The sequence below is a fragment of the Schistocerca americana genome, chromosome 8 (assembly GCF_021461395.2).
Source record: "Schistocerca americana isolate TAMUIC-IGC-003095 chromosome 8, iqSchAmer2.1, whole genome shotgun sequence".
Classification (NCBI taxonomy): domain Eukaryota; kingdom Metazoa; phylum Arthropoda; class Insecta; order Orthoptera; family Acrididae; genus Schistocerca; species Schistocerca americana.
The window spans coordinates 321,091,400-321,117,032 of record NC_060126.1 but is presented as its reverse complement, the minus strand read 5'-3'; the positions used below and the strand labels follow the sequence as shown (position 1 = coordinate 321,117,032).

The 25,633-nt window shown below is 37.0% G+C and overlaps 1 protein-coding gene across 1 annotated transcript in view; it reads left to right on the top strand.

Moving 5' to 3' along the window:
* The window catches only part of LOC124545802 (class E vacuolar protein-sorting machinery protein hse1-like), a 68,067-nt gene extending 57,435 nt beyond the window's left edge, over positions 1–10,632 (top strand). Inside the window, exons 2-3 of the mRNA XM_047124748.1 lie at positions 7,718–8,080; positions 10,487–10,632. Coding sequence (XP_046980704.1) covers positions 7,718–8,080; positions 10,487–10,632 — 509 coding nt within the window. The remainder of the gene's footprint in view (positions 1–7,717; positions 8,081–10,486) is intronic.
* Positions 10,633–25,633: the final 15,001 nt, after the last annotated feature.

The window sequence follows — 25,633 nt, the reverse complement described above, 5'->3', positions numbered from 1 at the left end:
TAGCATCTGCAGTGTGAAATAACATAGCAGGGGATAATCTCATACTCTACAAGGATGTGCAAGCTGAAATGAATCTTATGAACTATAGCTTCGCCTTAGGCTTGCACGTAAGTCTATATTTTATGCGGGCAGCTTGAATTTGACAGATATATCTGAGCACATATCATGGAGCGTGACAGAGTTTTGCCTTTTCGGTGCTCCTCTCTTCCATTACTGAGTGAGAGATTTCTTTCCGAATCCAACATTCTGACTGCTTATTCAATCAGTCAGAGAAATACTCTTTTCCCAGCTGTGTAATTCCATAAATATAGTTTCAGTTTTGTTTATGTAAGTGAATGTGCCAATGTTTTCTCCAAATAAAGTTATTTTGTCATCCTATTGGTGTCGGTCACCTGGTCTGAATACTGCTTGTCTGATCATTATTATTGCAATTGAGTACAGATATAAAACATTTCTACTTACCTAGCAATAGCACTGACATATTCATCATCTCTCCCCTGGAAACCTGTTCTTGGAATTTTGTAGGTAGGTTTTTATGGGATTGGACACTTTTCTTCAGGAGTGTGACAGTTAAGACTTTTCAGCATATCTCATACACATTGCCATATGACTATTCTTCCTGCTCTTCTTAGTACACGTCCCTTGTTAACTTAGTATAATATAATATAAAGCAACACACAGGGTAGTATTACAGTACAGTTGATACAAATATTTGCAAGCAATGCAGTTTCTGGGTATCCTGTCAACGAATCTAACCCTGCCAGTGATTACTGTTGAGCCCATTGGTTGTTCCACTTATTCCCAAACATAGTTATTCTCAGATTTAATTAGCTTCTCCCAATTAAATTTTAGGCAGTCCTCTTCTGAATCCCATGCCACTTTCCTTGATGTTGATCTTGACCTCACTGAAGGCCATATACCCACTTCTGTCCACATTAAACCTACTAACAAGCTACTGTACTTACATTTTGACAGTTGCCTCCCTTTCCATGTCAAATATTCCCTCCCATACAGCTTTGGCTTTCAAGGCAAACGTATTTGTTTCAATGCAGGCTCTTTACAGCAATACACCACCATTCTCACCTCAGCCTTCACTGGATGTAATTACCCCACCATCCTAGTTGAAAAACAGATGTCCTGGACCATCACATCCATCCTGGCATTGCTAATCCCTCCAAAAAGCAGTTTCGGAGCATACCAATTGTCACTCAGTATTATCCTGGTCTTGAATGCATTAATCATGTACTTTGACAAGGCTATGACTCCCTAAATTCACGTCCTTAAATGAGATCCATTCTGTCTGAGATTCTGCCCACCACATCCAGAATAGCTTTTTGTCACCCTACCAGTCTGCCCAATATCCTTGCCAGAGCCTATGCTCCTTCTACACCCATCTTCCTATCCTGTGGCACCTACCCCTTTTCCACCTCCACTTCAAGACTTGCCCTATGTTCCCTCCTACCACCACCTATGCCAGCCCACCTATAACAGCCCTGTAACTGGCAAAACACGCGCTCTCAAAGACAGAGCCACCTGAGAAGTGACAAATGTCATATACCAGCTGTTATGTAAACACTGTTCAGCCTTTTACATTGGCATCACTACCACCAATCTATCAGTTAGGATGAATGAGCATAAGCAGAGGGTGTATACTGGCAACACACAATATCCTGTGGCAGAGCATTCTCTACAACATGATAGTCCTGACCTCGGTTCCTGTTTCACCACATGCGCCATCTGGATTCTTCCCCCAGACACTAGTTTCTCAGAACTCTGCAGGTGGGAACTAGCACTACAACATGTCCTTGGTTCTCGGCACCCCCCTGGCCTTAATTTACATTAATTTCTTCCATCTCAGCGTTCCTTCACAGCAACTGTTCCTTTCTTCACTCTGTTGTAGTTTTCTACATCTTTCACTTTCTGACCTGTCTATTATTCTCTGACCCCCACCTACCTTTGTTACATACAATGCATTTAGCTTTTCACTCATGTTAATTCATGTACTATGTTTTTGCAGTAATCTCTGTCTTGCATCGTGTGGCACAGTCCCCAACAAACAGTCTTTCTTTCTCATCCTGTCCGGTAAGTCTCCCCTGACCAGCAGTTCTTGGTGACTTTTCCGAAATCCACCCCTTTCCCTAAACCACTCCAGTCCTTTTTTCCTTCACCCCCCTTCCTTCCTCTTTAGCCCTTCTGTGGGAAGGACTGGCTCTGAAAGCTTGCATAACTATAACCTTCTTATATGCGTGTGTTCTCCTGCTGCCACTTGGTGAGTAGATTTTTTTTATTTATCCAGTTACATTATATTGTCAGTCATTTCTATTGCATGACTAACTCTAGTTGTTACTCATTACTTCTGTAGCCAAGGGATACTACATTTTTACTCCTCATGAAGTACTTAATTTTACATTTCTCCTCAATTAAAGGAAGTTGCTGATATTTCCACTGGGTACATCTCCATTCAGGATTGAACTGAAAATCTTTTATGATGAAACCTGCAGAACATGATGAATGAAAAAATGAATTCTTGTAGAGTGATTTTTCATAATAATTGATCTGATAGTGTTCACTGATATAGATAATGTGGAGTAATAAACTTACCTCACTTCTTGGGTCACACACATCTTGGGTCACACATGAAACTACGTGTGTGTCTGTGGATCTCTTATAGAAGAGAACAGTTCATTGTACCGAGTGAGGTGGCGCAGTGGTTAGACACTGGACTCGCATTCGGGAGGACGACGGTTCAATCCCGCGTCCGGCCATCCTGATTTAGGTTTTCCGTGATTTCCCTAAATCACTCCAGGCAAATGCCGGGATGGTTCCTCTCAAAGGGCACGGCCGACTTCCTTCCCCGTCCTTCCCTAAACCGATGAGACCGATGACCTCGCTGTCTGGTCTCCTTCCCCAAAACAACCAACCAACCAACAGTTCATTGTATTCTATACATCAACACATGTTCAGCCTCAACACATGTATGTGTAGATACCTATATGGAGGGGTATTCTGAGAAACAGTGGAATCCTTTTATACCAAAATTTGAAAAGTATTGGAACCTTGTGGTTACTTTACCTCTGACAGTGCCATGGTGAATAATCTGTATTTGGTTTGACATTATTAGCATTACTGAATGCTATCCGGGTTGCTAATGTGCAGCTTGTGTTTTATATGTAGACACAGAATGTAATGTTTGAACTGAGAATTAGAATTTCATTACATTTATAAATGAATGGCTTAGGACAGTAATTCTGAAGATCAATTCTACTGGCTGTTGGGAGAATGCCCTGCTCATGAAATCTGAAATGTCTTCTGGTTCAGAGTGGATTTATGTCAACTGCAAGTTTCATATATAGTTGGCACAGATCCATTTAGGCCTTAAAGTTGTGTTAACCTTTAGTGAATACAGATGCATCTTGGTGCATCCAGTATTTTGATTGTGTGTGATGAGTTAAAACTTTATACTGAGCTGGGGTTCAAACTCCAATGCCTGTCTTTTTGTGAGCACTCACTTCTAATTATGCCATCTGTGTAGGTCTCTGGGACTGACACGAAAGTGCAGCTTGTCACTAGCTCCTGCCCTTTCCTTCCAAACTCTGCAAATGGTCTACACTGATTTTGTGAGAGAAGCAATCTACTGCACAATTTGTATAGTGGTATGTTGTGTTTCATTTAATATCTTTGAAAGTTTTATGTTGAATGTAAATCTTTAAAAAACACTACATTTAAATTTATATATGTGTCACTGAAAGACAAAATGAAAATATTTCACTTCCAGTTATGTCACCAGGCTAGTAACTAATGACATTCAAAAATTTGGAGTTTCTGAGTTCATCATCTACATTGATACTCTAAAAACCACTGTACTTGGTAGATGGTATTTACCGCAGTACTATTCCAAATGTTGTGGCACTATCTTCTTCCACTCACACATGGAGTGTGGAAAAAATAACTGCTTAAATGCCTCGGTGTGCACTATAATTATTCTAATCTTCTCTACACAGTCCATTCAGGGGCAATATGTAGGAGGCTGTAGTATTTTCATAAATTCCTTACTCAACAGTCATTCTCAAAACTATGTAAGTAGGTTATTACAGGATAGTTGCCATCTCTCTTCAAGTGTCTGTCAGTTTAGTTTTTCCAACATTTCTGATGTTCTCCATTGAGTCAAACAAACATATGACCGTTTGTGCTGCAATTGTTTGCATACGTTAAGCGTTTTCTGTAAGTCCTATTTAGTGTGAGTCCCACTCATTTTCTGCAATTTTCCAGGATGGTTCAAACGAGTGTTCTGTAAACAATCTCTTTTGTTGACTGACTGTATTTTTCCCATATCCTACCAATAGGCCAAAGTTTGCCACTAGCTTTACCTGTGATTCAGCCTATGCGGTCATTTGTTTTGATCTGAAATGTATTTCTGCTGCTTCTCTTTTTTTGTCTTTAGTTGGTCAAATTACTTGAGGTATATATATTCATGTTTGTTTACAGTAGGCACAAACCATTCATGTGGAAGTGTTGAAATCAACAGTACGGCACACTATATTTTTTTGTTCTTAGTGTTGTTTATGTTACTAGACCTTCAAGCTAGATAGAACTGACCACAGCATCCTACATTACATGTAATTCCATCTGTTTTCTGGGAGTTACGCTGCTATCTTTTTTTAAATAGGTCCAATTTTTTATGTGTCTCATTATAGTGAAAGAAAGAAACATTACCATTATCTTTCTTTTGCAAGAAAGGAATGTAAATGATGACATATTTGATCTCATATTACATATGTAAAGATAAACCATAATTAATTAAATCTATCTTCCAGTTTTTGTTCATGATAGTTCAAATTGTAGTTGTAAATTTTAGCTGAAAGGTTTCTCTACCTCACTTTTTGTATTTGATTTATGTGCAGTAGCAGTTCGTAAGTTACTTTTTTGATTACTTTTTGATAATTTACAGTACTGAAAAGTGTTTTACTCGAGATGTATTAGCAATATTCTATATGAATGTTTGCTCCACACAGCTACATGGACATTTATTGATTTGATGAAGATTGTTACAAAAAAGGAGTCTTTAAACAGAACAGATTGTGAATTTGAGATGAACAAGTATCCTCAAACCATTGTTACACTCTGTTATAATATAAATTTCCTAGCAGAAAATAGACTAAAACAAGATCACTCCCATAAAAAATGTGTAGTGACTATAAGTGAACAAAATAATTTTGACAGATCTTCCCAACCTTCTAACATCAAACATTCTTTTTGTTTTATGCTATTTATTGTGTGTAGGATAAGTAGTCTTATGGCACAAATGAAATACATTGTAGAACTGTCCACACTTGGTAATTAGCACCATAATTTTCATATACTAGTGTTAATTTCCTGGCTTTTACATCTGGCCAGTAAATTCTTGTTTTACAAATTACTCTATATCCCCTGCAGTATCTATCAGTCTTCATGATGTAGAAAAAAATATTCCTCCTAAATGAAGCAAAAGCACACAGTAAACAATTCTGTATGTCAAACATACTACACCAATGATTTTTAGTTTTTGGTCAAGAATTAATAGTTATGAAAGATGCTACAGAAACATAGAGCATGTCTATTGAAGAAAATTTATGTTTGGAGGAAAGGCAAAATGAAACTTTTCAAATAACTCAGTTAAGTGATTATTGCTCTTCATTTCATCAGAAGGCTAGGAGTGAGGCAAACTCACAAGTTATGTATTTAATTTCATTTGGTACTAAATTATAATCAGAATAATGTAAGGAATAAAGGTAAGAACTCACTGAATAGTAGAAGCATTGAGTCATCCAAAGGTACATAAAAAGAGGGAAACTTTGCTACCTTTCAGCGGAATCCTTTTTGTGTTGATAAATAGTGCTGATTGACTACAATATTAATCAGATGGTGCAACATAGTTGATAGGCAAGTGTGTGTGTGTGTGTGTGTGTGTGTGTGTGTGTGTGTGTGTGTGTGTGTGTGTGTAATCACCTGTTTAAATGGTCAGGCACTATAGCTGTACAATTCATACTTGTCTCATTAAAATTGTTAAAGGACTTGCAATACAGTGGCCAAACTACCCCGCTTGGGGCCTCCTGGCCAACAATGCCATACGGTCATTTCATTTCATTTTTTGTTGTAAATAATCAACTATGGTTGAAAAGGAAGAGTGATGTCCAACAGTCTTCATTATTATTCATGAAAACTGTCTGTTGTCCAAGAAGAAAAGATGTAATTTCTCTCAGCAAAATAAAATTTCATTTTTGGCAATTCCCCCCCCCCCCCTCCCCCCTTCCCTGTTCCATTAGGGCATTATTATTTGAAAACTTGAAGCTTGTGGCGTGATATTAAACTAAATACTTTTTACTGCCATATACACTTATCTGTAAATGTTCTGTATATGATCACACTGAAGTAACAACTATCTTAATGACTTCTAAATTAGCATATTACATGTTGTTTTGTAGTGCTTGGTATCATGTGTAACTGACTGCATTAAATTTTTTTATTAATTGTAGATCATTATAAAAGCCAAATTAAGTGAATTTTGACTAAACAGAGGGAAGTTGGAATTTTTTTAAATTAACTACTTTGATGTAACTTATACAGACATAACTTCAGGTGTGTTCATTTTGTAAGTTCAGTAAAATATTTATTAATTTACTTATGGAATATTTAATAACTTTCTAATACAGATACCTACAAAGATTTTGAAACTTCTGGCCATCAATATGTGAATGTGTATTGTGTCTCAAGTTTTTATGACTGTAATATTGAATTGTTTAGCCGGTAGTCTGTCTAATGTTGAAGCAAGATTGAATTGTAAAGGGAGAGCTTGGTCTTCTTCCTAAGCTGCTTGAATTCTGTGATAGATGTACTTCCAAGGTAGACAAATTATTTTATATTCTGGGGAACTGCAGCTGTTGAAAGGCAGCGTTCTGCACTAGGGACTTAGATGAGACATAGTTAAGTACAAAAATATCTTTGTAAAAGTATCACATATTCATGTTTGCCAGGTACATAATTACAGGGCACCTATTTGATTTTGTTTATTAAGTTATTAAACTCACTTTGGGAATGAATTTCTTTCCTGAACAAATTCCTCTGTTAAGTTATTGCATTTTGCTATCATTAGTATTCTAATTACTTACTTACTGGATTTGTAATTTTCTGAAACTTATTTATCAAATGGTGTTATCGTCCACTGGTCACTTCTAGAAATTTTGTGTTTAGTTATGTAAATATTGTCTTCTAACAAACTGCATGAACTTGCTATAAATAGTGCCTCTATTACTTTTGTTTTAACACCATGAGTATTTATTGAGCATGTACAGCTTAGCTTATTTTAGCTCATCACCTTTTTGTTTTTGCACCTAATACATTAAGAAATTCAGTTTTTTCAATACATAAGTGCAGCTTGTAAATGTTTTATAATTATATGTGGACTTAAATGACTGTTTAAGGGTAATAAATCATATTTTTAGTAAATATATACTTTTTCTGTTCTTCTTCTTCACTGTCTTCTAATTTTTCATAATATTATGAGATTTGCAAAGGGAAAGTTATTTTATGACATTCCTTTTCAAATTTTGGTGTACTGCCACAAAACTGAATATTCAGTTTGCTTATTGAGTTACTCACTTAGCTAGCTGTGATTATTATGAACTGATGAATAGCAGAAGGAAATGAATACTTCTCTGAAACAATATGTTGCAATTTCCAGGCCTGTCGAACAACTCAAGTAGCACAACAGCTGGAGGAAGTGTGTGTGCAGCAGGGAATGTCACCAGTGGCACTACAGTACCCCTAGCCACACAAGCTGGGCATGGTGAACAGAATACACTTGCATACGTCGGGGTGCCCAGTGCACAACCCTATCAGGCACTGTCGGCTCCTCTGGGTACCCAGCCGCAATATGTAATGCCTGTGCTAGCGCCAGCTGCTCCACCAGGACCCCAGCAGCAGACCTACGTGCCAACACACACAGCACGGCTTATGCCGCAGATACCGACAGCGGCAGCTGCTGCTACTGCAGGTGCAGCTGCTGGTATACCTGGAATACTAACAACACCGTATGATCTAGACAGTATGTGGCAGCCCTTGTTGTCATTAGTGCATGATCCTGTGACCATGTTATTATCCCGTAACATGCTTCATGAAAATAGAAAATTTCAATGGCAGTGGATTTATTGCAATAGCTTTCTTCATTATAATGTATGGTGTATTTAAACTTGCTGTTGGATTGTATCTACTGGCCGAGCAAAGTTCCACAGAAACAGCATTGTATTTTGTTTACAGCATTTTTTTAATTTCCATATTTTGCATCATGTTCTGCATCCAATTGTCAGATTGTCAGATTAAGTTACAAGAATTTTGACACAGTTTCTCTGCTGTTTCCCTTTTTCTAGGAAATGTTTCATCAGTATCAATTAGGCCGGTATTACACTATCAAATTTCTTTGTCGATGATTTGATCAAAGATGTGATCAAATATTCCGTCAAATATATTTGACAAAGATGTTTGCCATAGCACTAGAAGAGGTATTACACTGTCATCATATTTTTCGTCAAAGTTCAAGATGACTGACAACAAAAAGTTGTTATTAACTGTAGCAGTTGCATGTACCACAATTGCACTGTGTGTATATGCAGAAGAGAAGCAGGGGGGGGGGAAAAAAGGAAACATACCTGGGTGAAGCCGTGGGTTTTACGATGACACGATAAAAGCATTCAACAAAACTTGTTACATGAGCTTATAGTGGAGGACGTCAAGTCGTACATCAATTACTTAAGAATGGATGAGCATACATTTCTGTATGTGCTCAATGAAGTGTATCCTCATATCACAAAGCACAATATTCACTTAAGAACTGCTACATCTGCAGAAGACAGGCTCAATGTAACACTCCATTTCCTTGCTACAAGAGAGGGTTAGGTTAGGTTAGGATAGGTCAGGTCTCCAATCTTCGTAATCTATTTTTGTATTCAGTGTGCCTCACGCTGTAAAGTGCCTCATCAGCTTCATACATCTCTAATAATTTTGTGGTTGTCAGCACACGCCAATTGTATTTACCCGCAATGTTTATAAAAACACTACAGACGACAGAATGCAGCGATGCTAGCGCTCCATGTGGTAACATTTCACATTGCAGTGAGGCCCTAGATTTGATCAAATATTGGATGACATTTGACAAAGTTCCCTATTACGCCATCAAATATCTTTGACAAAGATATTGGGCAAAGATATTTGACAAAGAAATTTGATAGTGTAATACCGGCCTTAGATAAGTCGCTGGGCAAAGGTATTTATCATTGGGAGCAACCTAATCTTCTGCAAACATAAATATATATCATCATTATTGGAAATGTTTGGTGTCCTGGCCACAAATCCTTTTAATATTGGCAGCCAGCGAAGCATAATGTAGAACATGTATGTGAAAATTTGAAATTGAGCAGTGGGCCTAAACCTTTTACACCAGCGCTGTACTGAGTGGGTGGGAATAGGTCCCTGCCAAGGCCACAGGCATGGAAGAGTTGCAGAAACTTACACAAAAAAAAGACAAATGAGAAAGAATGATGGGTTAAGAGTTAACAGGGAGAGGAATGAGAGCTCTCCTATTCTTTGTATTCTTATGATTCATGTACAAGAAAAAGTGTTTCCCTTGGTCTGTGTCATAAACACACATTATTGTCACCATCCACTAGAAAGAAAAGACCACAACAGACAGACATTAAATGTTTGCACGATTCACACAGCTCCCACTTATTCAGCTTGCTCATGTTCAGCAATGAAGTTCTTTCTATGACTTCTATACAGTATTGTAGATTGTTACAGGCCAGTGAGTGGGTGTTTGATCAAAGGCTTTTAAGATTTTTGCTGAATGAGGATTGAAGTGACATGTGGCAGTGGAAGAAGCAAGCAGAAAAGATGGAGGTGATATGTAATTTATTTACCCTTCAAGCCAGTACTTCTCCTGCTCTCAAGTTTCAGTTGGTACAGTCTGCTGTATAAATATAAAAGACTGCAAGAATAAATCTTCTGTGGCTGATTAATAATATTATAGGAGTTATTAGTAATGCCTGTAGACAGCTGATTCAGTTCATCTACACTGAATCTTCCTGTAAACAAACATATGCTTTGCCGTTCTTCGGCTGCATTGCCCAAGTATCTGTTGTCATAAGAAGTAGATCTTATTTATGTATTAGATATTTTGTTATTCTAGTGTGAAAGAAACTCTTGACACATTCTGCAGCATAAGAAACTTTTAGTTAATTTGCCTATCATTGTCTGAAATGCTTAACCCATATACTGCCTGTATCAAATGTCACTGGGCAGTGGTTTTAACTGTGCTTCATTATTAAACTTTCTTACAGAAGTATTATATTTTCCAAACCTGTGTAGAAAAACAATTGCAGATAGGTAGTTTTTTTTGTTTTATGAAAGGAGGTTTGAGTTTGCTTGTTTGCGGAGGTGCAGGATCATTTTGTTACAGCTCTGTTTAATACCAAGGAACTTTCATTTATTGATAAGATAAGACTATTCAGAGTTCTTAAGTTATTTACACCAAAGCTCCACACGGGTTGCAATGGAAGTATCTGCGCTAGAGTTGTAGACAGATGCATACGAGTAAAACTGTGAAGTGAACTCATACACTAAAACAAATCTTCCCTGATGGCAAAAAAGGAAATCTAAAATTGTCAATAGATGCCACAAACAAAAAGTTTAAACCCTGATAAAGTTGAATAATTTAAATACAACGTAACATTAATCTTCTAAAAGTAAATGATTGTTCATAAAATCTTTGATAATCCTGATGGTTATGGTCCTTGAACAGGCCTGAGCAGCATATGGTTCCTGAAGAGGGCAGCAACCATTTTAATAGTTGTGGGGGACATTCTGGATGATTAACTTATCTGACTTTGTACTCTGGCAAGGCTGAAAGCAAAGGCAGATTACAGCTGTTATATTTCCCATGGACATATAACTCTACTGTAAGATTTAAGGATGATAGCATCTTCTTGGATAAAATATTCCTGAGGTAAAATAATCCCCTGTACAGATCTTCAAGTGGAGACTAATCAGGACAACATTTTTATTTTAAAAAATACTTGTAAAGTGAAATGCATAGGCTGAAGTCAGATATAATGGGAGTAAGTAAAGTGCAGTGAAAGAAAGAACACGATTTCTGGTCAGGGGAGTATAGTGATATCAACACATCATCACATAGAGGTAGTGCCAGGACAGGTCTGATAATGAATAAGAAAGTAGGATTGTGATGAGCTGTTATAAACATTGGATACATTATTACAGCCCAGATAGAGACCAAGCCTCACCTACCACAATAGTACAAATTTATATAGGTATTAACTCAGTAGATGATGAGATTGAAACAATGATATTATAAAAGAAACTCAGATCATTAAGAGAGACAAAAATGTAACTATCATGAGAGAATGGAGCTAAATGGCAGCAAAAAAAGACGAAGAAATGTAGGAACTAAAAGGGAAGGCAATGCATTAGCATACAGGGCAATTTAATCACTGCATATGATTGGCTTATGAATCATGAAAGAAGGCTGTATATGTACACTGATGTGACCTACAGCACCAGAAAGTTTAAGATATTTTTTATTAACATAAGACAAAGATTTAAAAATCAGCAAAACATTTTTTGGTAGCATTTGTAGACTGTACATAATTTATTGGGAACTGCTGATTGAAACTGAAGAATTTTTAAAAAGGTAGGCAATTAAAAGAGACGGGGCTTGGATAAGTTGAAAGAACCAAAGATTGTTGAGCATTTAAAAGGGGGGTTAAGTAGTTGTTGGCTGGAACGGAGGAAGGTATACAGTAGAAGGCTTTGAGAGATGAATTAATTAAGATAAAAAGAAAAACTAAAATAGAATTTTATGGATAATGCATGATATGTTGAATTTAATTGAAAGAAGCAGAAAATGTAAAAATATGTACATACATGAATTAATCCTTGTTCCATAGATCATGAATAAGACATTTCATAATGATGTGGAACTTGTCACTTTAACATAAGTTTCCTTTACACAAAATAATTAATTAATTTATTTTTTTTACTACTTTATGTCTAAGATTTCACCTATTGAGTAGAAGGAGTTGTCATTCACAAATTCTTTTAATTTGCTTTTAAATGTTGCATGGCTATCTGTCAGACTTTTAATACTATTTCGCAAATGACCAAAGATTTTTGTGGCAGCATAATTGACCCCTTTGTGTGCCAAAATGACATTTAATCCAGAATAGTGAAAATCATCCTTTCTTCTAGTGTTGTTGCTATGCACTTTGCTGTTATTTTTGAATTGGGATGGGTTATTAGAGACAAATTTCATAAATGAATATATGTATTGTGAAGGTACTCTATTACCCTGAGTTCCTTAAACAAGTATCTGCAAGATGATCTTGGGTGGCTCTAGTTATTATTCTGATTACATGCTTTTGTGCAATGAATACTTTTTCTCTTAATGACTAATTGCCCCAAAACATGACACCATATGAAAGCAATGAATGAAAATAGGCATAGTAGTCTAATTTACTGATATATTTATCACCAAAATTTGCAACCTAACCATTTCAGCAGATCATCGATGTGTTTCTTCCAATCCAGTTAATCATCAGTGCACACACCCAGCAATTTTGAGTATTCTGCCTTACCAACAGACTTCTGTTCATAGTCTATATTTATGAATGGTGTTATGCCATTTACTGTACAGAATTGTATAAATTGCATTTTCTCAAAATTTAGTGAGAGTCCATTTGCAGAGAACCATTTAATAATTTTCTGAAATACATTATTTACAACTTCCTCAGCTGATTCTTGCTTGTTGTGTACGTGGGGTGCTATACTTGTATCATCGGCATAAAAAACTAGCTTTGCATCTTCATGAATATAGAGTGGCAAGTCGTTAATATATGTTGTTGTTGTGGTCTTCAGTCCAGAGACTGATTTGACGCAGCTCTCCATGCTACTCTAGCCTGTGCAAGCTTATTCATCTCCCAGTACCTACTGCAACTGACATCCTTCTGAATGTGCTTAGTGTATTCATCTCTTGGTCTACCTCTATGATTTTTACCCTCCATGCTGTCCTCCAGTACTAAATTGGTGATCCCTTGATGCGTCAAAACATGTCCTACCAACCAATCCCTTCCTCTAGTCAAGTTGTGCCACAAATTTCTCTTCTCCCCAATTCTATACAATACCTCCTGATTAGATATGTGATCTATCCATCTGATCTTCAGCATTCTTCTGTAGCAACACATTTCGAAAGCTTCTATTCTCTTCTTGTCCAAGCTATTTATCGTCCATGTTTCACTTCCATACATGGCAACTCTCCATAAAAGTACTTTCAGAAATGACTTCCTGACACTTAAATCTATACTCGATGTTAACAAATTTCTCTTCTTCAGAAACACTTTCCTTGCCATTGCTACTCTGCATTTTATTTCCTCTCTACTTCAACCATGATCAGTCATTTTGCATTCCAAACAGCAAAACTCATTTACTTCTTTAAGTGTCTCATTTCCTAATCAGATTCCTTCAGCATCACCCGACTTAGTTCTACTACATTCCATTATCCTCGTTTTACTTTTGTTAATGTTCATCTTATATCCTCCTGTCAAGGCACTGTCCATTCCCTTCAACTGCTCTTCTGGGTCCTTTGCTGTCTCTGACAGAATTACAATGTCATAGGCAGACCTCAAAGTTTTTATTTCTTCTCCATGGATTTTAATGCCTACTTCAAATTTTTCTTTTTTTTCCTTTACTACTTGCTCAATATACAGATTGAATAACATTGGGGATGGGTGTACAACCCTGTCTCATTCCCCCCCAACCACTCCTTCCCTTTCATGCCCCTCGCCTCTTATAACTCCATCTGGTTTCTATACAAATTGTGAATAGCCTTTCACTCCCTGTATTTTACCCCTGCCACCTTCAGAATCTGAAAGAGAGCATTACATTCAACATTTTCAAAAGCTTTCTCTAAGTACACAAATGCTAGAAATGTAGGTTCCCCTTTTCTTAATCTATCTTCTACGTTAAGTCGTAGTGCCAATATTACCTCACGTATTCCAATATTTCTACAAAATCCAAACCGATCTTCCCCGAGGTCTGCTTCTACCAGTTTTTCCATTGATCTGTAAAGAATTCATGCAGTATCTATCTTACCCCTAGTGAGATATGCCTCTACATCCTTACATTTGTCCTCTAGCCATCCCTGCTTAGCCATTTTGCACTTCCTGTCGATCTCATTTTTGAGACGTTTGTATTCCTTTTTGCCCGCTTCATTTAGTGCATTTTTATATTTTCTCCTTTCATCAATTAAATACAATATATCTTCTGTTACCCAAGGAGTTCTACTAGCCCTCGTCTTTTTACCTACTTGATCCTCTGCTGCCTTCACTACTTCATCCCTCAGAGCTACCCAATCTTCTACTGTATTTCTTTCCCCCATCCCTGTCAATTGTTCCCTTATGCTCTCTATGAAACTCTGTACAACCTCTGGTTTATTCAGTTTATCCAGGTCCCATCTCCTTAAATTCCCACCTTTTTGCAGTTTCTTCAGTTTTAATCTACAGATCATAACCAATAGATTGTGGTCAGAGTCCACATCTGCTCGTGGAAATGTCTTACAATTTAAAACCTGGTTCCTAAATCTCTGTCTTACCATTATATAATCTATCTGAACCCCTCCAGTATCTCCAAGCCTCTTCCATGTGTACAACCTTCTTTCATGATTCTTGAACCAAGTGTTAGCTATGATCAAGTTATGCTCTGTGCAAAATTCTAGCAGGCGGCTTCCTCTTTCATTTCTTACCCCCATTCCATATTCACCTACTATGTTTCCTTTCTTGCTTTTCTTACTGTTGAATTCCAGTCACCCATGACTATTAAATTTTCATCTCCCTTCACTGTCTGAATGATTTCTTTTGCCTCATTACACAGTTCATCACTCTCTTTGTCATCTGCGGAACTTGTACTACTGTGGTGGGTATGGGCTTTGTGTCTATCTTGGCCACAATAATGCGTTCACTATACTGTTTGTAGTACTTTCTCACAATTTTTTTTTCATTATTAAACCTACTTCTGCATTACCCCTATTTGATTTTGTATTTATAACCCTGTATGCACTTGTTCAGAAGTCTTGTTCCTCCTGCCACCAAACTTCACTAATTCCCTCTATATCTAACTGTAACCTATCCATTTCTCTTTTTAAATTTTCCAACCGACCTGCCCGATTAAGGGATCTGACATTCCACACTCCAATCCATAGAACACCAGTTTTCTTTCTCCTGATAATGACGTCCTCCTGAGTAGTCCCCGCCCGGAGATCCAAATGGGGGACTATTTTACTTCCAGAATCTTTTACCCAAGAGGATGCAATCATCATTTAACCATACTGTAAAGCTGCATGCCCTCGGTAAAAATTACGGTTGTAGTTTACCCTTGCTTTCAGCTATTTGCAGTACCATCACAGCAAGGCCGTTTTGGTTAGTGTTACAAGGCCAGATCAGTCAATCTTCCAGACTGTTGCCCCTGCAGCTATTGAAAAGGCTGCTTCCCCTCTTCAGGAACCACACGTTTGTCTGGCCTCTCAACAAATATGCCTCAATTGTGGTTGCATCTATGGTACAGGTGTCTGTATCGCTGAGGCATGCAAGCGTCCCCACCAACGGTAAGCTCCATGGTCCATGGTTAATATATGTAAAGAACAATAAGGGATGCACGACTGAACTCCATGGGACACCATTCATAATACCTTCCCAGTTAGAGGACTCTGCTGATTTTTGCAGACTATCTGTACCGTTAATTTCAACATTCTGCATTCTACCAGTTAAGTTTGAATTAAACGATTTGTGTACTGGCGCACTCACACCACAATACTTAACCTTATCTAGAAGAATTTCTTGATTCACACAATCATAAGCCTTTGAGAGACCACAAAATATCCCAATGGGTGATGTTTGGTTATTCAATGTATTTAACATTAGACCAGTGAAAGCATATATAGCATTTTCTGTTGAAAAGCCTTTCTGAAAACCAAATTGACATTTTGTTAGTACTTCATTTTTACAAATATGTGATGCTATTCTTCAATACATTACTTTTTCAAGAATTTTGGATAAAGCTGTCAGAAGTGAGATTGGGTGGTAGTTGTTAGTATCAGACCTACCTGCTTTTTTATGCAATGGTTTAACATTAGCGTATTTCTTTCTATCTGGAAAAATTGCCCTGTTTCAGTGAACTACTGCATATGTGGCTGAGAAGCCTACTTATCTGTTGGGAACAAACTTTTAGTACTGTGTTGGAAATGCCATCAGTTCCATGTGAGCTTTTACTTTTGAGTGAATTATTTTTCTAATTTCAGTAGGAGAGGTGGGTTGAAGTTATATTTTATCAAATTGCTTAGGTATTGCCTCTTCCACATACTGCCTTGCATTTTCTAATGAATAGATGGATCCTGTTTTCTCTTCAACACTTAAAAAATGATTATTAAAAATGTTTTGTACTTCTTACTTTTTGTCAACAAACTTTTCATTGTGTTTGATGGAAATACAGTCTTCCTGTGTTTTTGGTTGCCCTGTTTCTCTTTTAACAGTATTTCAAATTGTTTTAATTTTATCATCAGATTTGCTGATCTCAGACATAATGAACATACTTCTTGTCTTTATAATAACTTTTCTTAATACAGTGCAGTAGTTTTTATAATGGTTCTCTGTTTCAGAATCATTACTCCTCCTAGCTATAAGATACATTTCCCTTTTCTGTTTACAAGATATTTTTATCCCTTTAGTAAGCCATGCCTTTTTACATGGTTTCTTACAATTATATTTCACTGTTTTCTTTGGGCAACTGTTTTCAAATATACTCACAAATGTATCATGAAATAGGTTAAATTTTAAATTAGCATCATGTTCCCTGTACACCTCATCTGAGTCTAACTGTTGCAAGCTTTCCCTAAAATTTTGAATTATTAAATCGTTAATTGAACTCACTATTTTGGAGGACTGTTTTGAATTACTGTATGGAGCTATATCTTATACTGTAACTAGCTGTGCATCATGATCAGACAGATCATTCTTAACAGGAAATGTTTTTATTTGATTAAATTTATCTTGGTCTATGAAAACATTATCTATCAGTGTGTTGCTTTCCTGTACTACCCAAGTAGGAAAATGTATAACTGATGTCAAATTGAAAGAACCCACTAATACTAGAAGGTTAAGCTTTCTATCGGACTCTTTCAGAAAATCTTCATTGAAATCCCCACAAACAATAATTTGCTTTCCTCAGATAACACAACAAAGAAAAAATGGGGACCTATACACAGCTACAATTATAAAAGTGCCATTATTTAGTTTAAGCTCACATGCACATGCTTCTGTATGTTGCTGTATGCAAAATTTTTTAGTTTCCAAATTTTTCACACCATGACATATTTTAACACATTTGGCAACTCCTCCTTTCTCCATAGTGTCTCTACTTACATTTGCTGAAAGTTTTTATCCACCTACATTTACCATGTCCATACCTGTGACTATATGATGTTCAGATAGGCATCCATTCACCCTCAGTTTCTAAATATTCTAAACAAACAAGATGCTCACCTACTTTGTTTAATCCCCTGATATTCTTATGCAATATACTAACATTATTTTTCATTGTGCTTTTATGTGAATCTTGTGACACTATAACATTATTTTTCACTGTACTGTTATGAGAATCTTGTGATATTTTGATATCTCTAGTACCTGCCTGTTGAAATTCCCATTAAGCTTAATTTCTATCAATGTAGGATGATTGGACACTGATCTTAGCCTAAAAAAGTACTCCCATGAGTTGCAGTGCCCCCCCCCCCCCCCCAAAGATTTTGCTATCATTCCAGACAGTTTACCCTAGAGATGAAGCAGACAAAAGAGAGTACAGACATCTAAAAATGAGACTGGCCAAAAGTGCAAAATGGCAAAGTAGAAATAGCCAGGAGAAAAATTCAGTGCTATAGAAATATTAATATCTATGGAAAAGGTAGATCTTGCAGGTAGGAAAATTAATGAATCTTTTGTAAAATGAGAAGCAACTGTCTGAATATCAGGAGATGAGATGGAAAGCCAATACCAAGACAGGCAAAATACTCTCAGATTTTGAGGAGAATGTAATAATTCCAATTCCAAAGAAGCCAGATACTAACATTACTGAACTGTCAGTTTAACAAGTCAGGAGTGCTAAATACTGACTCAGACAATAGAAAATCCAGGATGGAATATAATAACATTATGAAAAGGATAGTTGCTACTCACCTTATAGCTGAGATGCTGAGTCACAGAAAGGTACAACAAAAAGAATGTCGGAAAGTTAGCTTTCGGCCAACAAGACCTTTGTTAAAAATAGACAACACACACACACACACACACACACACACACACACACACACACACACACAAATGCAGTTCACACACATGTAACAACAATCTTTGGCTGCTGGAACCAGACTCAGATTATTTAAAGAAGAATAGAAAAACAGGTAGAAGCCAATCTCGGGAAAGGTCAGTTTGGGTTCTGGAGAAATGTAGGAATAAACAAAGTACTAAGGCAGTGGAGAACTACAGTCTTTTGAGGCAGACTGAAGAAGTCAAGCCTACATTTATAGCCCTTATAAAATTAGAGAGAACTTTTCACAGTGCAGGCTCAAAAACACTCTTTGAAGTTGGATGGCAATAAGCATAAATTACAGGAAGTGAAATGGCATCAAAATTGGTTCAGAAAGTAGGCTGCAGTTGTAAGATTTGGAGGACTTGGAAGGGTGACAGCAGATGAGGTGAGAGTAAGACAGATTGTATCCTATTCCTCATTCTATTCAATCTGTGTGCTAAGCAAGCAGTAACGGAAACCAAGGTGGGTTGACAGGATACCTCCTGAGGCATCAAGAAATAATTTATTTGGTGGTGGTGGTGGTGGTGGTGGTGGTGGTGGTTGTGGTGTGTATGTGTGTGTGTGGGGGGGGGGGGGGGGGATATAGTGTATAGTGGAGGGAGGCTTGACTACAATAAACAGGTTCAGGTGGATGTAAGTTGCAGCAGTTCACACATACACATAACTTCTCAAATCTGAGACTACTGTCATCTATAAACGATTAAAATCCCTGTCCCTCCATTGTGCCTTAGGTTTTCTTAAAATGCACCAGGTAAAAGCCTGAATGATTCCTCAGACAAGAAGTCTTCTGATTGATTGCTTCATCTTATTGCATTATGGCTGTACTTGATGTCTGCTGACTTCATTTTCAGTGGAACATTTAACTGGAGTATTCTCTCCTTTCACCCCTACAGCCTTAAAACATGTAGTTCATGACCAGGTTACTGGCTACAAATAACCATTGAGGTGGATACCAATTAGGTGTCCAGAAATATTCTTGTGTGACCACTGCTCAAATAAAAGTGAAGAGTGACCTATAACTATTTCCAATGAGACAAGAAGAGACTGTAATGTATTCCATGCGCTTTTGAAATTTCAGTACTGTTTATGTGAGACATTCCGCTTACAGAAGAGTAAGCATGAGATTTTCGTGAAGTGTTAGAAGTTCTTCTCATATCTTCCTGCTAACAAAAGTGTAGAGCCTAAACATTTGGAACAAGCAGGTCATAATGGAGAGATGGAGTTTCATGCAACCCCCAAAAGATCTTTTTGGTGCTGTTGCTCATCTGAAAGCACATTGAATATGAAGACACCAACCAGATACTTGATGACTGACTGCTTGCATTCGGCATTGAGCTCAGAACATATTGCAGTCCAAAACTCAAGCATTTCTGGCTACTAAAATAATGAATATTAATTATCCACCAACATAAATTATCCATATCCACATACACGCTCCTGTTCAGTGCATGGTGGAGGGTACCATGAACCACTACTAGCCATTTCCTTTCCAGTTCCACTTGCAAAGAGAGCGAGGGAAAAATGTTTATAAGCCTCTGTGTATGTCCTAATGTCTCTCATCTTATCTACAAGGTCATTACATGAAATGTACGTTGGCAGCAGTAGAATCGATCTGCTGTCAGCCTCAAGTGCCGGTTCTCTAAATTTCGGCAATAGTACCTCACAAAAAGTATGTCTTTCCTCCAGGGATTCCTGTATCAGTTTATGAAGTATCTCCATAATATTAATGTGTTGATTGGACCTGCTGGCAACAAATCCAGCAGCATGCCTCTGAATAACTTCTAAGTCTTCATTTGATCTGAAGTGATGGGTATCCTAAACACTCGAGCAGTATTCAAGAATAGGCTTCACTAACATTCTACATGCAGTCTCCTTTATAGATGAGCTACATTATCCCAAAATTCTCCCAATAAAATTTGAAGTCAAGCATTTACCTTCCTTACTACCAACTTGACATGCTCATACTGCTTAGCAACATTACGCCTAGATATTTAATCAGTGTAACTGTGTCAGCAGCACATTACTAATGCTGTATTAGAATGTTACAGGATTCTCTTTCCTACTCATCTGCATTAACTCACACTATTCTACAGTAGAAATTTTTTCTAAGTCACTTTGTATCCTGCTACAGTCTCTCAACATCATCATCTTCCCATACACTACAGCATCATCAGCAGCCATAAATAGCTGTTCATCATGTGTGTGTGTGTATGTGTGTATGTGTGTGTGCGTGTGCGTGTGTGTGTGTGTGTGTGTGTGTGTGTGTGTGTGTGTGTGTGTTTGTAGCACAGTTAACACAGTTATTGTCAGTGTAGAAAGGTCTGCTTCTACAATCCCAGCTATATATACACTCTCCACATCAGCTTGTGATGCATTTTGGAGGGTACCCCTGACACTCTCTCATAACAACTCCCTTCCTATTTTCCTGTTTCACTCATGAACTATGCATGGGAAGAATGGCTGTCATTAAGCACTACTTGAGCTTCAGTTCCAGATTTTACAGTCATGGCCATTTGTTGAGATGTGTAAGAGAGGAAGTAAAATATTATGCGACTTTTCTTGGAACTTACTGTTGGAATATTAATGGTAAACCTCTCTGTATTCAAAATGAAATTTTTTGTAGTTCCTGCCACTGGAATTTGATGATAGTATCTGTAATGCTATCATGCTTACCAAACAGCTTGCGACAGATCATTATTTCACCTTTGTATGTTCTTTATCTCCTCTATTGATCATACCTGATAAGCATATGAAACATATACTCATTTATGTGAGTGATAGAACCTAGTACACTGTCCTGGACAGCAAGTGTTCATTACAGTCATAGATGACAACAGGTATGCCTTAATGTAATGGTCATGTGTTTGAATGAAGTGTCAGGATGAGCAGCAAAACAGAGACTACTTTCTGGTGAAGCTGTTGTGTGCTTAAAAGTGTCATCATTGATCATCTGTAGGGAGATTCAGTATTACACAGATAGAATTTATGTTTGATGCAATAGATGGCAGGCGAATGGCAACTTGCATAAATGTGGATAAATGTAATTTATTGGAATGCATAGAAGAGTAATTTCTGTAATCTTTGAATATCACTGGTATGATGCTTGATTAAGTCATGTTGATGAGATGCAGGGTTGACTCTGTTTTGTTGAGAGAGTTTTGATTTTGTCAGTAAGTGCAATGGAAATGCTCTGTGAGCTTAGTAGGAATCCTCGAACGGAAAAGACAGATCGCTCCCTAAAATACTATTGAGAAATGGAGAGAACAAGCATTTGTGATGAATGGCAGAATGATTCTGCTGCTTCCAATGTTTATTTTTCATAAAGACCATTACAAAAAATATGGAGTTTGACTCTCACATGGAGGCATACTATCAGTCTTTTACCCATCACTGCATGTGCTGGTGCAACAGGAAAGGGAATAGTTAGTGATGGTGCAAAATACCTTCCTACCCAAACTGTACAATGGCTTGTGGGATATGTATGTAACTTGAGATATAAATGTAAGTTTGTATGACTCCACCCAATATTCTGCAGCAATGTTTTTCACTCCATATCTCTCCTTAGCTGGAACTGATGGTAATTTGTTGTGTCAAAAGTTTGCATCCTTCCTTTGATCTTGTCAGACAACTTTGCTTATAGTTCTCTAACATATATGTTCAAAAGCACAGAACCAGCATAATTTCCATTTGTTGCATGGTCTGTACAGTAATGTGCACATTTTCCTCTGTCTTGATTTAAACATTTTTCTTGGAACTGCACAAAATAAATTGCCACTATCACCAAAGCAAAATCTTCTTTTAATCTGCCACAAAGTTTCATATCAGTGCACACTTTGCTTGAGTGTGAGAATTTCATTCTGGAAACAGTAGCCAAGACTGTGGCTAAGCCATATTTCCACAGTGTCCTGTCTTCAAGAGGGCTAGTCCTGCAAGTTACACAGGATAACTTCTGTGAAGTTTGGAAGGAAGGAGATGAGGTACTGGTGGAAGTAAAGCTTTGTGGATGGGTCATGTATTGTGCTTGAGTAACTCAGCTGGTAGAACACTTTTCTGCAAGTGGCAAAGTCCTGGGTTCAAATCACAGTCTGGTACAGAGTTTTAATCTGGTAAGAAGTTTCATGTCAGTGCACAGTCTGCTGCAGAGTGAGAATTTCATTCTGTAAAATCTTGCTGTTCCCAGGGAGGAAAGCTTTTATTTCTGAATTTTACTTTGTCTGCTTTTACTTGAAATGGTATTCATGAATCTTTTTTCCCCACAACAAAGAGAGGTATAGAAATGGAAAAGGAATGTTGCAATATATTGCAACCAAAACTATAGATGCAGAAGAAAGCAGAAATCATTCATATAAGATCTTAATTACAGTCAAGATTAAAAATTTTTAAATAGTGAAATGTTTCCTGTGGTACCTCAAAGAAACTCTAACACATAGTTCTTTCATGAGGTTATCAAAGGAAACTCATAATACAAATGTCACTTGACATGATCAGTGAGTGAAGGAGCACTGAGAAAAGAAGATTGGATTTGGTGAATGTTCATGATTCATTTGCTTAACCATATAATCCACAACGTGTCAGAAGTGCCATCCTTATATAGCAGAGCTCAGTCTGGCTGTGTGCTGATATAAGATAGTCATCTGTTATAATATTTGAGGCAGAGTTGTTCACTAAGTTCTTGAAAAGAGATAGGAAAACAAATTATTTTGGTAAAATACATTTTTATTTTTCAACTTAATCCCCTTTTCACTCTATACACTTTTTAAATGTTGCTCCAAATTTTTTTGAGCTGTGCAAAATGTTGGATTTCTGAAGGTCTGCAAACTGGCCATCAGTTTGGGTAATGTCCTCCTTGTTTGATGTGAACCATCATCTGCCAAACTGTTTTGTCAGGTTACAGTGATAGAGGAAGGTCTTTTTATTTTCCAAATGAGGACTCTTTCTTTGATTTCTTTGCTTTCTTTGCTTAACCAGTGCAATAACAATGCATAATAATCTCCAGTTATTGTTTGTCTCCTTTTCAAGTAACTGATGTATATGATTCTTGTGTGCATCCCAAAAAACCATGGCTGTCACCACGCCAACTGATTTTGCGTTCTATGGAGCCTGTTTGCCTGCAAAGACCCACTGTTTTGATTGTTTGTTAGTCTCGGGAGTGTAGTAGCATATCTGCTATATGGTGAATTCCTTACAAAGGCTTTTGCAATATGTACAGTTATCTACTTGACACAATATCCTTACCACTCATTTCTGCTGAATAAACACTTTATATACATTAGACGCATTACCTCAGATGATAACTCCAGGACAACAGGAAGCAAAATTAATCAATTTGTTCCAACAGCCTTCTCTTTATGTCAATGGCACAACTGCTGAACTGTGATTCTTAATTGGTTTATCTCTTAATTAGTTTATCTCATTTTATTTTAACTTGTTATCCAGCTTGACCCCAATGAATTTTGCATAATGAATTTCATTTAGCATATGACCAATGATGTCTGTTTTGATGCTACCCAGGTCAGTATTGCAGGTCTGAAATTGCATAACATGAGTCTTCATGAAATTAAGACTTAAACAGTTTGCTGTAAAAACATTTGTAGGCCTGTTCAGCAATCACCTGAGCTGTATCTGCTCAGGTTAGTGTGGACCCTAGATTAATGCTCTTGTGTCATCATCAAACACTACAGTTCCCACCTTTTAAAGTTATTTGGAATATCATTTATGTAGGTTAGAAACAAGAGTGGGTCCAGCACCATCCTTGTGGCACTCCACATTTTCGTTCCTCCATTCTGAAGGTAGTTTCATGCCTGTGACACAGTCTGTTAATGAGACTGCAAGCTTTCTGTTATGAAGGTAAGACGCTATCCATGCAAGAGGGATAACATTAATGCTATAACACTTCATTTTGCCAAGCAAAATTTTGCAATCAATACAATGAAAGGCTTTGGCAAGATAACAGAATATACCAAAACGATATTTTTTCTTGTGTAGCTCTCCCAAAATTTCATTTGTGAGATCTTGTACTACTTTTTGTGTGGAAAATCCTTTGCAAAAGCCAAATTGATAGGCAGTTATTAAGTTCTGCTCAGTTAAATGAGTCAGTAGTTTATTACAAACCACTCTCTCAAACATTTTTAAAATATTGAAATGAGTGATATTATTTATGCAGATTAAAAACAAAAGTGAGTCCAGTACCAGTCCTTGTGGCATTCCACTCCACATTGTTGTTTGCTTGTCTCTATTTTTGTAGATGGGTTTTACAACAGCATATTTAAATCTCTCAGGAAGTATTCCCTGAGTCATTGAATAATCATAGAGGTAGCTCAAGAATAGTCTTATCAAGTCAGCACCAAAGTTTAATATTCTATTTGAAACCTCATTGTAGCCAGGAGAATTACTACCTTTTTAGTGACGTAATGAAATTTGTAATTTCCTAAGGGGTTGTATTTTTGAAACTAATGTCTGTCGGTGCTGCAACCAGTGTGTATGCAAATAAATCTAACGCATTTGTATTTGATTTTTATTAGTGCCACTGTGAGGAACAACCTGATAGCCAAAAGTTTGAAAGTGTCATCAATTCTGCCAGACATATTTTTTGAGGACTTGGTTTCATTTGAATGATAAGTTTTGTCTTTTTTTTGTTTAATAATGTTCTAAATAGTTTTTGCCTTATTTGTGGAGTGTTTTAATTTTTTAGTGTTGTTCATGAGTTTCACATTTATAATGACACACTGAAGGATCTTACCATACAGGTGGACATAAAGTTTCAAATCTCAATTACAACTTGTCATATGAATTAGATATAGTTTCCTCATCCTAGAACAAAATACCTTAATTCCAGTAGTTATCCACTCCATATCCTTACTCCCGTGTTCAATTTTTCCCCAATTTGTTTTAGGGAAAACAAGACTCAAATTAGCTTTGGAATATATTTAAGAAAAAGTTAATTATTTTTATCAACACTGTCTGCTTTATAAATTTCTCCCCAAGAGTCTTCTCATAATTTCAGTCTAAACCCCATGATTGAGTTATGATTATGTGATACAGTACATTTCTTCTATGACTGATACCTAACTGACCAGTATACTTCCTTTTAAACATTTGTGCATCATGATCACCCTATCGGTTTTACAGCTAAATCACTGCAGGTTGTTGGATCTCTGTTGCACTATGTTCTTCTGCCCAT